This window comes from Onychostruthus taczanowskii, unplaced genomic scaffold (assembly GCF_017590055.1).
Source record: "Onychostruthus taczanowskii isolate IOZ18803 unplaced genomic scaffold, ASM1759005v1 scaffold10, whole genome shotgun sequence".
Lineage (NCBI taxonomy): Eukaryota > Metazoa > Chordata > Aves > Passeriformes > Passeridae > Onychostruthus > Onychostruthus taczanowskii.
In genome coordinates, this window is record NW_024496526.1 from 46,235 (window position 1) to 59,363 (window position 13,129).

General features: G+C 47.6%; 2 protein-coding genes across 12 annotated transcripts in view; one reads left to right on the forward strand and one right to left on the reverse strand.

Annotated features, from left to right (window-relative positions):
• GLYR1 (glyoxylate reductase 1 homolog) overlaps nt 1-5,829 on the reverse strand; it is a 40,743-nt gene extending 34,914 nt beyond the window's left edge. For 6 of the 11 annotated variants that reach the window (XR_005953008.1, XM_041409085.1, XM_041409049.1 and 3 more), the window contains exons 1-3: nt 4,452-4,564; nt 3,620-3,656; nt 2,596-2,675 (exon numbers count right to left, since the gene is read on the reverse strand). Coding sequence is in view for 9 of the 11 variants with exons in the window: in XM_041409085.1 (XP_041265019.1) it covers nt 2,596-2,675; nt 3,620-3,656; nt 4,452-4,549 (215 nt within the window). In the remaining 2 variants the exon portion in view is untranslated. Of the gene's footprint in view, nt 1-2,595; nt 2,676-3,619; nt 3,657-4,451; nt 4,565-5,704 lie in introns of those variants that run through there. The other 5 variants (XM_041409104.1, XM_041409068.1, XM_041409121.1 and 2 more) reach the window with 5 other exon arrangements.
• Nucleotides 5,830-7,557: 1,728 nt separating this feature from the next.
• On the forward strand, nt 7,558-9,628 carry MRPS34 (mitochondrial ribosomal protein S34). The gene is made up of 3 exons (XM_041409357.1): nt 7,558-7,975; nt 8,074-8,116; nt 8,946-9,628. Exons 1-3 carry the CDS (start codon nt 7,658-7,660, stop codon nt 9,221-9,223), a joined length of 639 nt encoding a protein of 212 aa, XP_041265291.1. The 5' UTR covers nt 7,558-7,657; the 3' UTR covers nt 9,224-9,628.
• The last annotated feature ends 3,501 nt before the right edge of the window (nt 9,629-13,129 follow it).

The following is a 13,129-nucleotide window of genomic DNA, read 5'->3' on the forward strand; positions in this document are numbered from 1 at the left end:
GGAAGTAACAGGAGAAACTAACATCACCAACACAAAACGTGGAGTACAGAGCTCTGGAGAAAATTCATCAAAAGCCAGTACTTGGAGAACAGTCTGAATGCACTCATGCTCTCACCTCTGCATGTTGGACCAAAAGTACTCACAGCTTTCCAGTTAATCTATTTCCTTAGTCACTGCAGCATTGCAAAGGCCCAGAACACAGTAATAATCAATTTGCAGAAAAAGGAAAATGCATTTCCCCTGTGCTGTATCCTAAGCTAGCCAGAATTTCACAAATAACCAAAACTTACACACTACACCAAAACAACTGCCAAATTCATCAGCATGTTTTTATTTACCCTTCTGCTCTGCTCATACACATCAATTTTTAATTCTAAACATCTTTCTCCTTAACCTTTAATATGACAAACCAAATCCACATGAGTCAGTGGGGAACAATTTGTACCCAGCCTGGAACGGGCACATTTCTGGCCACAGAAGGCACCTAGGAATTCCTCAGAAGGAAGTAAGACTAAAATAGGGTCTGACACTGCCTACCTCTCAACAAACTGGCTGGCAACAACTCACAGAAGTTCATGAGAGGGACTGTACCCAGAAACGAGCATCGCCTTCGCCTTATACACACTGGACAAGAGGCGAACAGCCAATTACCAGATCCTCTCACGTTCAACCTCAAAGGATAAGGCAGTAATACAAGAGCTGCAGCAATGGATCCATGGTACAGAAATGCCATCATACAGTGTGAACATGGCAGAAGAAGCGAGGTGCTGGAAAAGAAGCTATATGCACTAGACCATGGGTATGGGTAAGTGCGCTCCTCATCTCCCCTTGAACAGTGACAGCTCTGCACTCTGCTGTTCCTCAGGCTGTTCATAAGGTGGCAACATTCTCTCAGTTACCTTCCAAGTCCTGTTTATACACACACCTGAAAAAAGTATTTGCAAAACCCACTAGTTTACTTGTACAAAAGAAGTAAAGTGATTTCCTCTTCATCTTCACATTTGAAGTGAAGTAATTTCTATTTTTCCTGATTTGGCTGATTATGCTCAAACATGAGAACTTTCTTAGGCAACACACTGAACAGCACAGTTCTAACCAGCACATCCTTTTGACATTCCAAGTCAGGACAGAAGAGGCACACAAGCTTCTCTCTCTTCTCTCTATCAACATCATTTGAAAGAAAGGTGTTAGTATTTATTTCAATTCAATTTTCAAATAGAGGGTGCCAATCAAAGCAAGCAAATTTCTAATTCTTGATTATCTAGCATGACATTATTAAATTTCACAAGCTGGAAGTGTGGGGAAGGGGCTACACTACAACAACCATACTACCTCACTGTGCCAGATGACCAAATTTGGCCCGACCAGAGCTCTAGAATCTTGTAATAAATCCCAATTGTTTTGCAGCTCTGAACTCTTCATTTGCAATCATGTTATTAATCTCAGCTACAGTAGCCAAGATACTTGACTACTTTTCTTAATACAAAAAAAAAAAAATCTGTATTTGATTCAATAATGTGAAATACAAGAATTGAGAACAAATAATCAGGACAGAAGTAATCCAATTCAACTCAGAATTTATTAGCTCAAATAATCATATTTAGTAACACCACCAAAAAACGTTCTCCAGCCTCAAATCAACCTTCACTTGCCTCAAATTACTAGAGATCCAAACATTCCCATTACTATGTGGCATTCACTACTACTCCATCAAGTTTACACCTCATTTCTTAATGGAAAAATATTTATTAGCATTAAACAAAGATAATTTAGCAGTGAAAAATAATTTCCTTAAGAGACATTCATCAAATGGCCTCAGTTCTTGTCACCTTTCTTCCTAAAAGTAAAGGGTTTTTCAGTCTTTCAGATATTCTTTCAGATATCTGTCTAAACAGATATTTGCAATTTTCTTCTTTATTAAATGACTTAATAGGAGAAATGAAAGAGGAAAACTGAAAAATTATCAAAATCATTGTCAGTTTCATGAAATATCCAAGTTCTCAGGGGCTTTTTTGGTTGGGTTTTTTTACCTAGTTTGTAATCATTTAAATCTGTTAAGACAACTATGATTTCGTTCACATTTGAAATCATTAAATTCTGCTCTGCAAAAAGGAAGTCTAAAACAGTTTTGGCTCTCTTATACTGTGAAGTCTTCCAAAAGCACAGCAAGAATGTTTTCAATCAGCATGTAGGACAGTATATTCTTCCACAAATTACTATTATATAGTTACTTTTATTCCTCTGGCAGAAAAAAAAAAAAAAAGGAAAAAGAAAAAAAAAAAAAATTAAAAAAAAACTACTCCGAGATGTACCTTCCTCACTACATGCTAAAATCTGACACAGTCATGTCACAACTAAAAGTGGAGAGCTATTATCACAGCAACTCAAATCCTAAAGCTAAGTTTTTATACTCTTCATACACCTCAGTGAGCAGCTATAGCAAGCAATAATAGTTGAATTTCTTTTATTGTGTGGTTCAAAGGGAATCCTTTACAATGCTACATTGCACTGTAGTATTAGTAAATATTTCTTCCACAAAAGATCCACATTATGTGGTACAATATTTTCCCCAGATGAAAACAAGGAGGTACATACTGATCTTCTGTTCCAAAAAACTTCACGAAGAAGCACTTTTTTCCTCGAGGTTTCTTCAGATCTTTAGGTGGGTTAACAATCTAAAGGCGATTAGAAATCATAAAGCACATAGTGACAAATGTTGTGATTTTACCACCCAGTGTTCAGCTATTATAGATTTTTTTTAAATCTGATTAGGAGAATAACTTGCATTAATAAAAATTTGTTCCACTTAGGTAACCTTAAGAATTTAAACTTTGTCTTTACTCACAGGATAAATTGCTTATCAACTTTAAAATGTTTATAAGGAGAAAAGCTATCATTCAGTTACGAAGTGACAACTGTAGAGGAGCCTGGTGTTAACTTGACCCAATAACCACATGTTTATAGTTGTCAGCCACACTGACTATTCTTTTACCTGACTCACACTGTCACCTCAGCATGCTTAGCCCTCATACAACACATAAAGATAAAATAAAGGACTTTCTGAGAAGTAGAAAGAATAGAAATGGCATATAAAATTCATTTTTTAAAATCTTTCATCTGAAAAAACCCCAACCAAACCAGAAGTAGGATCAAACTACCCCAGATAATTCTCAAAAATGACAGCTCTAAAACAGTATCTTGAGGAACTAGACTCCTTATTTCCATTATTTAACACAGTACTGCTAGCCAACTTACTATGGAAGAAAATAAAAATGTCTTGCAGAAGGTGACAGGGATTAACAACTACATTTGGGAAACACAATCAGTTCCAGAACTGGCTCTCTGTTGGCTTTTCATTCCACGCGAGCAACCAACTCTTACCGACAGACTGAGATAATCTAACAAATAAAGCCCTAAACTAATTCACACTTCAGATTTGTGGGGTAGATGTGTAAAAAAATAAACAAACAAGAAAACCAGTATTAATCTACAACTGAAATGCTTTCAAGCAAAGCTTTCCCTACACAGAAGGAAAACACAAAAAAAACCACACCCAAACTAAAAAAAACACAAACCATTAAAAACTAAGAAAGCAACAATAAATACAAACAAACCTCACCTTCCCTGGCCATGGAGGGTAACGGCCCAGCTTCCCCCTAGAGAAAAAAAAAAAGAAATATTAGGCACTAGAACTAGAGAAAAAACTAACTATCCCAATGTCTGTTTTTTCATATTATGTCACACTTTTCATAATAAGAGAGTTACAATTTGCAGTGAAAACCTTCTGTTCAAGGCAGGACACATCTGCACCTAACTCAGGTCTCCAGACAGTCTGTTTGACCTTGCTGGACTGCCAGAACTGGAGAGAAGAGCAGCAGCAACACTGTCTGAAAGATGCAAGAGTAACAGGCACTGCAGCCCCATAAGTCTGGAGACTGGCACTGATGGAACTTCACATGGAACTGAAAAAAGCACTGATGCAGGCAATCAGACCAAAGTTCACGTTGAAAACTTCTATCTACTATCTAGAGCAGTTGGTGAGCAGAGCAGCCACCAACTCCCAGCACAGAAAGCTGAGGTTCTGATTCATGCAGGAAGGCATTAATAGCACGATCCCCTCAACAGGTGTTCCATTATCGCTTTCTTCAGGTGCTCACCACCACACTAACTGAAGATACGAAGAGCCATAAAAGAAAGGCAAAAAAGCTTACTTTCTACACTTTCAAATGTTTCTATTATGAAAACTAGGCAACACTAGAAATAATCACAGAGGAGGAAGAGACATTAGTCTTAGCCCTCAGCTCACCAGCTTTCCTGGTGAGCTTTATCCTTATTTCACCCTTGTGACTGACTTGTGCTGCAGTACTCACAAAACCCCACTAGTAACTGTCTTGCAAGAGACGGGCAAAGAACCTGTGGGGCCCAACAGCTCCTGACACAAAACTTCTCACCAAGTGGCACTGCAGCCCGCTGAGATGGCAATGCTGCACAGAGGACTCAGAAGCCAGGGGCAGGCAGCAACACTGCCAAGAGCTGTGACCATGACCATGTCTCATATTCAATGCTCCCCATTCCTGTACTGAGAAAAAAAAATCAGCAAACCCTTTCTGCTGTTGCTGTCTGATTGTTAAAGTTCCCTGTGACAGCTCTGGGGACAGGATCTGGCTGTCACGTACAAAAGTAAAGCAGGATAATCTGCATTCCAGCACTGAGAGCAGAACACTCCCCAAATTCTCATCTGAAATAAATATGCTAAAAGTAACTAATCTTTACTTACTTTGCTATATAAATTAGACAACTTCCCAGCACTGTAAATTTTTCAGATGAGAGCTGCAGCTGTCACAGCTTGAAGCACAGGCTTCTTTTTATCTGGGTTATCAGTATAAATGCATGCATTTATTCCCGTGTTGGAAATTAGCTACTTCTCTGAGCTCTGGCAGGACAGCCTAGCCCATCCAGCACAGCAAAACCTATGCACTTAATCGGTGTTTACAGGGCACGGTGGAATGCTCTCACTTCTCTCCACCAGGAAACACAAAATCACAGCTCTGACTATCTGAGGGTAAGATCGCAGTGACAAGGGGAAACGGCTTCTGGGGGTTTCCACAGGGATACCCCAACCTGCAATGAAACGCTGGACTGTTGTGTTGCTTCATTAAAGCATTGTCAAGAAACGGTGCGTAGCCCTCCCTAAACACTTTCTGTCTCTAACCCTTCTCGCATCCCTCGGGAAGTGAGCCCGTGCTTACAAGGGAACCCCGCAGCGCTCGTCCTTCCGTCCCGCTTCCCTCATCCTTCCATCTGACACAGCTTCCGTCATGCGCCGCCCCCGCCAGCCTCCCCAGTGCCGGCCCGGCTCCCAGCCCAGCCCGCCTCCCGCCGGCCCGGTGCCCTGGCTCCGAGCTGCCTCACGCCGCTCCTCCCACACCGCCCAAGGGACGGCGGCGGCGATACCCGCAACCCGGCAGCAGCCCCACCGCTGCGCTGCCCTGCCCTGCTAAGCCCCACCCTGCCCACAGCCGCTCTCCGAAGTCACCACGGGCTGACAGCGCCCAGCGCGGCCCAGCCCGACTCGGCTCCCGCTGCGTCGCCTCCAGGGCCGGCTACAGCCCCGCCTGCGTCTCAGCAGCCGCAGCCTGGTTCCGCTAAAAGCGCCCGGCCCGCCATGCTCCGCGACCGCCGCCCAGCCTGCGCCGCCACTCACCACACCAGATCTCCGAGCCTCAGACTCACGGCCGCCATCTTACCGACACAGACCGGCCGCGCCGCGCGGGGGCTGCCGGGAGCGCGAACGGGGGGAGGGGGCGGTGGCCGTGCCCATTGGGCGGGAGCATCACGTGGGCAGGCGGTCCGTCACGTGTGCGGGAGGGCTGTCAGCGGCAGCCGCCCCCTCCCCCCCCGCGACGCCGGGACGGCGGCGGCTCTCATTGGCGGGCGGGGCGGGGGCGGGGCGGAGGCGGGGCGGAGGCGGGAGCGCAGCCCAGCCCAGCCCAGCCCAGCCCAGCCCGACGTTCTGTCGGGTGCTCCCGGAGCTGCTTCCCCGCCGTGTGAAGCGGCCTTTGCGCGGGAGCTCGATGTGGAGCGCATCGTCGGAAGTGCCGGAAGGAGCGCCGTGTGCCGAGCGCATCCTTGGAAGCGCAGGTGGCGGCGTTACTCTGCTGGGCCGCTCTGGTGGTGGCGGCTGCCGCCCCCGCCCCTGGCGGGGCCCGTGTTTGTGGCCGGGACACCTAAGGGCGCTGCAGCACCTCGAAATTAACAGCGGTTCCCTTGATAGAATTCCTCTTAAGAAGCAGAAACCGAAGGGCTTCGTTGCTGCCGCTGCTCGCTGCTCTCGGACTGCATAGGTATCCCCCGTTAGCCCCGCGGACCCACCCCAGGAAGTGGCGGGTTTGGAACAAGATTTGCGCTCCTTCTCCCGCGCAGGGGGAAACGCCGCGTGTGGCCGGCTGTTGCGGAGCTGCGTCGTTTGCCTGATGACTTGCAGTGTGTGGTGGTGTCTTTCATTTCTGTCCATCCAACAAAGCCAACTCCAAATTTTTTCAAGCATTCTTGTCACCTCTTCTGCTCTGTGGACTCACAGAAACTGACGGGAAGGGGCCTTAAAGGGAAACGAGCTTGATCCTTGTGCTGCACAACCCCTGGGTACAAGCTCCCAACTCTGCACCCTGTAATAAGTGGCTTAACTGCTCTGCTATTTCCCCCAAATTTGTGTGGCTTGAGATCAAGTATTTTATTCTAAACCAGTGTTTCTCAACTTAATCAGGTACCTCCTTCTTACTCCTATGACCCGGTCTTTTCTCAAGAGATGCACCATATTAGTCTTAAGAGCATTGTCAGCCTTTTTAATGCATGGTTTACTTTTTTAGTGTGCAGCACACACGAACACACCACTTTCTCCTCATACATTGATCTTGGCTGCTGGAAAAATCCACTCAGTATCCTGAATGCCTTAACAGCAGCGATGGAATTGCTGTGCTTCCTTTAAGATACGAATTTCAATGAAAAAATAAAAGCCTTCTGTCAGATTTAATTTACCAGCCTTTAGCAAAAATCCAAGGACTGATCTATGCAGTTTTTACTTAAAGTCTAAGTCTCATTAATTACTTCAGTGAGTAATTAAAAGTGTAGCCTCACTGTGCTGGCATTCCATGGCTGGAGCAGCTCAGAGGGATTTGTCTCATTCTGCTACGGAGTTCCATGACCCGGCTGCTGCTGGGGGCCCAGCCTCTGACTGAAGACCTGGGCCAGACCTGTTGCTTTAATCTTCCTGAAACCTGGTTTACTCAAATTTTGAACGTTCCCTGACACAGCTGAATCTGCTCAGATGTTTCTAAACCAGACACTGTTCAGATGTATCTCAACAACCAAGCCCGGCTCCCCCGAAAGCCACCTAGCACATAATACCGTCAGGCCGCGCCGGGCCTGCTGGCACCGGCCGTTCGCACCACAGCGAGGGGTCGCGGCACGCCACGAGCTCTGCGGGCAGCAGCCGGACAGCACCCACTGCGGGCGGCCGGGCCCCGCGGAGCACTGCGGCTGTCCCTGGAGGCGGGTGGGGCGACTTCCGCGGGGCCCGGCGCGGCTTCCGGGAGAGGCGGGAGCGGAGGACCCAGGTGCGGCGCTCGGTTCTGCCCGTTCCGCGCCCTCGGCCGCCGCCATGGGCCGCAAGAAGCTGCACCGACCCATCGCCGCCATGGCCAAGAAGATCCGCGAGTACCGGGCGCTGAAGGATCGGCCGCGGGACTCTCAGCGCTTCGCCGTGGACTACGAGACCATGCGGCGGCCGCTGACGCAGAAACGGCTGCCCGTGCGGGCCTGGGAGGACGTGCGGAACGAGAACCGCCTGTTGGCGCTGCTCTGCCGCCTGCCGCGCTTCGGCGTGGGCCGCACGGTCACCCGCAAGTCCTGGCTGTGGGCGCACCGCGAGCCCTGCTACTGGGTCATCACCAAGGTGAAGGCGGACTACACGGCCGAGGTACCTGCCCCGTCCCGCCCGCCGCGCCCTGCCGAGCTCCCGCCCTCCACCCCGCCGCGACCCACCCTCAACAGGCTCCTCTTTTCTTTCCTTTGCAGAACATGGACCATGGAAGAGCCTGGGGCTACCTGACCTTCAAAGGTAAAACCGGCTCGTTTTGCCACACATGGGGGCAGAGCTAGAGAGCATCGGGTGCGTGAGGGTGGCAGAGAAACCGCGGGCTCCCTGACTGGGAAATTTGTTTTTCTCACATCTTCTAATGGGAAAAGAAGTTCCTTGCGTTTCAAAGGCTGGGAATCTAGCCCCTTCAGAATGTCTTTCTCAGGAATGCTGTGGGAGAGCCAGTGCAGTGTGACCTTGGGGAACAGCAGCACTAAAAGCATATTAGATGAGCTGACAGACTGAGACTTTCAAAGCAAGACACAGTATGAGCATGAGGTTATTCCAATTTAAATTGTCGCTAAAAAGGAAAAAGTACAATGGCAAGTAAGTTGTGTTACTGGAATTTTAAATTAATGATTGGAGTTGTCTGAGTGAATTTTCCTTTTTAGAGTTGCTTTATATTAAGTATATAATTTTCCCTTACTGGAATTACTGAAATAGGACTCATTCAAAGGTTTTTAAGTTGTTGACCACTTCTAACACTTAGTTTTCCAGGAAGCTTTCATCAGTGTAGGGAGAAATTACTCTTGTTCCTTAACCATGGAAATGGAACTTGAGAGAGACAAAGTAAAACTTTAAATTAAGAGGGAGAGTCACCCCTCAGCCAGAACCTGTTTCTATTTCTGTTTCGATTCTCAAGGACAGAAGTGAGATCCTATAGTATAGCAGGGAATAATTTGTCCAGCCCTTTGAAAACTCTTTACTCACGTTTTATAGCATTTTTGGTGCCAAAGAGTCAACACTTGCTGTGTCTGGAGGCAGTTTCATGTGATGGTGTTACCTACTGGTGTTCGTCGTCTTTTCCCAGGCAAAACTGAAGACGAAGTGAGGGAGATTGACAAAGCCATGTACCATGACTGGCGTATAGTGCCCAAACATGAGGAGGAAGCCTTTAAGAAATTCACCCCAGTGCCTGAGGCGACTGTTCGGTTCCTGCCATACCCACCACTGCTCCGAGCCATGATCCTTGCACAGTGGCAGAAGGAAGGAAAACCAATCATGGAAGAGCCAATTATTGACCTAGAGAAGGTCCTGGCCTCTCCCCAAGAGTGGGCTGAGAGAAAAGCTACTGGGACACCGGTATAGAGACTTCTTCAGTGTCTTAAGCATCCCACGTGCTCTCACTGCCTGTTAGAAGCTCAGTGCACAAAGGGTCTTACAGAGCCCCTCTGTGCCCATTGTCCTAGGATGTTTCCAGCTTTCTCCTCAGCCCTGTACAGTCCCCTCATCTGAAAGGGAAGATGCAGATGTATTCAGACTCTTCTTCCATAACTTTGGTTTCAGTAAGCAGAGGGGTCTTCTTGGTTCCCTGGATAGTCTCTAAATACACAGCTTCAGTCAGCCAGCTGCAGTTCTTTGGAGCATAACATTTTTCATATAACTTGGGTCCTGCACGAATCACAGAAAAATGACTGTAAATATCACAGTATTTCACAGAGCTGTGAAAAAAATGTATCTTCAAATGGAAATAAATGTTTTCTTAATTCTGCAGCACAGTTCTAAGAAAAACCTTTTTTTTTTTTTCAATGCTGAGACATCCTGACAGCGAAATGGAGAGCCATTAGCTCAGGCACAGCATCTGGTTCTCTGAACACTGCAGAATGATCTGGGTTACTAGCATATGAAGGCAGTGAACAAGAAGTGAGGAACACGACTTCAATACTAACATAATCCAAAGCTAGCCATCTCTTACTCCCAAAGATGGCTGTCAGGAGATAGAGGAAATTAATTTAGGTCTGGTGATGCAAAGGAGGTGGGATTGGCCCTTACCGTTTGAAGCCAATTGGAAATTACCCTGTTCCAGGGCAGCATGTTGTGAACATTAAAACATGCAGCTCCTGAGCGCAGTTCATGGTATTTCACCTTCTCTTGCAGTGGCTGCGGATGCTGCTGCTGTGTCAAAGGCTGTTGGAGGGTCTGGTCTAGGTGTGGGTGAAGGGGCACAAGAGCTGTTCAGCTCTATATATCAATTCCCAGCGGAAGTAACTGTTCAGTTCCTGTGTCTGCAGGTAGTCAGGAGGTGGTGTTCCATTTACTGCAGTATCCTGAAATCACAAATAGCCTGAAGGGATTTAGTGGAGGAGAGCACAGACTGGAATCTACTCCACCCAGTGTGTGTGGCCTAGATGAAGCTGGGAACATGTGGCCCCAGCCAGCAGGAAATGACTGTCTTCAGGCAGGAGTGCAGAGATTGACATTGGCTACCTGTATTTCCATAGGGTTCCCTCACAAGAGGCTCCTGAAGGGTTAAGATGCTATGAGGTATGAAGGAAGTCTTTTCTCGAGTTAAAAGCTGGTCCTGTGACAAGGAGCAGAACTGAGCCTGCCTTGTTGGCAGGAGCACTGCAGAGCATGTGCCAGATCTAGTTCTCTGGCTTCAGAAGGAGAGGGAGCATCAGGAGTAGTGCTAAAGGCACAATTTGAGGCTGTGAGCCTTCCCATGGCAGTTGCTGTGGCTGGAAGGTAGTTTGTCTGATTCCTATAGTCTCTGCTGCTGGGCACTGAGGTGAGATGTTGCCTTCCTGACAACACCATGATTGAGGTACTACTGAACACAAACCAAGAACAAGGGAGATTGAAGGGAAGTGTAGTTGTGAGTCGGATGGGATGAGTAGAACAGTCTAGTCCTCTGTTCTGCACAGCTGTGATCTAAATGTAGAACCAGCAGAGGAAGTGTCACCCTGAGGGGACACACACAATGACCACAGTGGGCAGACCCAAGTGCTGGTCACAGCAGCCCCAGAAAGGCAAGAAATGACCCATGATCAAAGTATACCAGCGAGCCAAGCCAGCAGCAAAAGCAGATTGAGCTGATTAGGCACAGACTCACCCAGCAGCTTGGGTGAGGTGGGATCTCTGAAAGATGATGTAGTCAAAATCCAGCCCCCTGGGTCCAAGGAATCGATCCAGGAGTGGCTGGAGATCGACACAGTTACATGTTGAAGACCTCAGGTCGTGCTTCAGTGATGCTCCTGGGCCATAGGAGGAAAGGGCTACTGTACAGGTGGGGGTCTAGGTGGCACTTACCACAACAGTCAGGACCTGCTGGTGAGCTCAGGGTCATGAAATGGAGAAATGGGTGTCTTCTCACAGAACCCTAGGCAGCCTGGGAGCCTTACCCTGATAGTGAAGGTCCCTTCTGGGAAGCTGCACAGCCTGTTTGCCATGTGTTGGATTTCCATGCCCAGAACATGCTGTGAGTTCTGATGAGCCTCTCAAACTTGTACATTTCCTCACAGATTGTTTACCAACCAGGGCGGATTGTTTGAAGGGTGTTGGCAGTAACCTGCTTCCTTAGCCACCAGACATGGCTGTATTACACCCAGGGCCCTGCTCAAACTGCTCCTGGCTGTTTCAAAGGGTGCAGCCCCAGGGATTTAGGATGGGTCACAGCACATGTTTCCAAATCTCATTGTTGAGGTGCTTGCATTAACTGCACAGGCATTGCCAGTTGTACTGCACCCTGGCCTGTGCCACACCACAGTGCATGTGTTGGTCACAGAGGTGACTCACCTTAGGGCTCCCTGCTTGGGGCAGAAGATGCTCCTCTCCAGTCTTAAGGACATGGTTCATTGCCATGTCTAGACCCTGAATCAATGCAATTCTACAAAATAACTGTGAAGGTGTCCAAATGCTGCTGGGACTGAGAGGCTCCCTGCAGTCGAATTATGCTGATATCACCGATGCTATGGGACTGTGAAGTGCCACCCTGTACAGTGTTGAAAACTGACCTGATGTGTTATCCCTGGCAGTTCACCTGAAAGGGCCACCCTGACTAAACTTCCAGCAACCCAGCAGCTTCTGTGCTCCAGCTTCTATTTCTGAAGTTGTGCCACCTTACATTTCCACCTTTTATTTTTACTGCTGATACAAGCTACAGATTGCACTGTTGCTTGCTAGACCAGCCCCTTCTGCTCCGACCCCGTGAGCCATCCACATTTCATTTCCTGACACTGAAATGCTCAACAGGGAACACTTGAGCTACATTCCCAAGACCGAGCAGCAATCCCAGTGCCTTCACAGGAAGACAATATGCTGCTCAAGGTGATGTTAACATGTTTATTACATACAGAACAGATACGGTTTGTTGTTGACAGCATAGGGGACAAAGCACGGGAACATATTCATACAGCAGGCTCTTTACAGAATGCCATCTTCAGACCAAACAGCGGAGTTTACAGGCCTTAAGACACTTTTAAAAATCATTTTGTAACATACAAGATACTTTACATACATCACAGTGGAGATATGACAGAGAAGCGTACTGAAGCCAGTTAGTTCTCACCTTGATGCCCAGCAGCAACCCAAGGACACAGGAGCTATCAGCAGAGGCTGGGTCTCCCCCCTGCAGCTGCCCCTGGGCCATGTGCTTCTCTTGGAGGAGCACATGGCATTGAGCTGGAAAGGAAATCTGATGGGAGATTCCCATGTGTTGTTAGGGCCCAGTGGGTGTCAGGAGATCAAGTGCTGTCCCTTCAATTGCTCATACCAGATATAGAACAGTTGGTGGTACAAGTGTTGCAATTCTGACTTTCCTATAAAAGAATTGACAGAGTTAAGGAACTGAACCCTACCAGGGCTTCTTTTTCCCTTCAACTAGCCCAGATTCTGAAATTTGCCTGGCCCTAACTGATGAACTATTACATAACAGTGGAACCTGTGCTCTAAATGTTATATTGTTTACTTCAAAGCACTCTGTGTTGGGATCCAAAGAGGTCTTCCTAGCAGAAAGCATATGGCAAAAGTGAATGAGAAGCCTGGCATGGTCAGCAGTGCCCCAGCAAAATGTCTCTGGTGAAAGGTCCCCCACCATGCAGGTGGTGGCTCCATGTGTCCCTTAGCCTTGTGCCAGTCACAGAGTCCAGTATGCATATGGCTGGAAGATGCCCTCCGGCTGGATTCCTGCCTTGGGGAGGAGTGGTGTGATGGGTGCATGTCACCAGCACTGCTCACACGCAGCACGGGCACCACTATGGCTGGCTGAGACCTCTG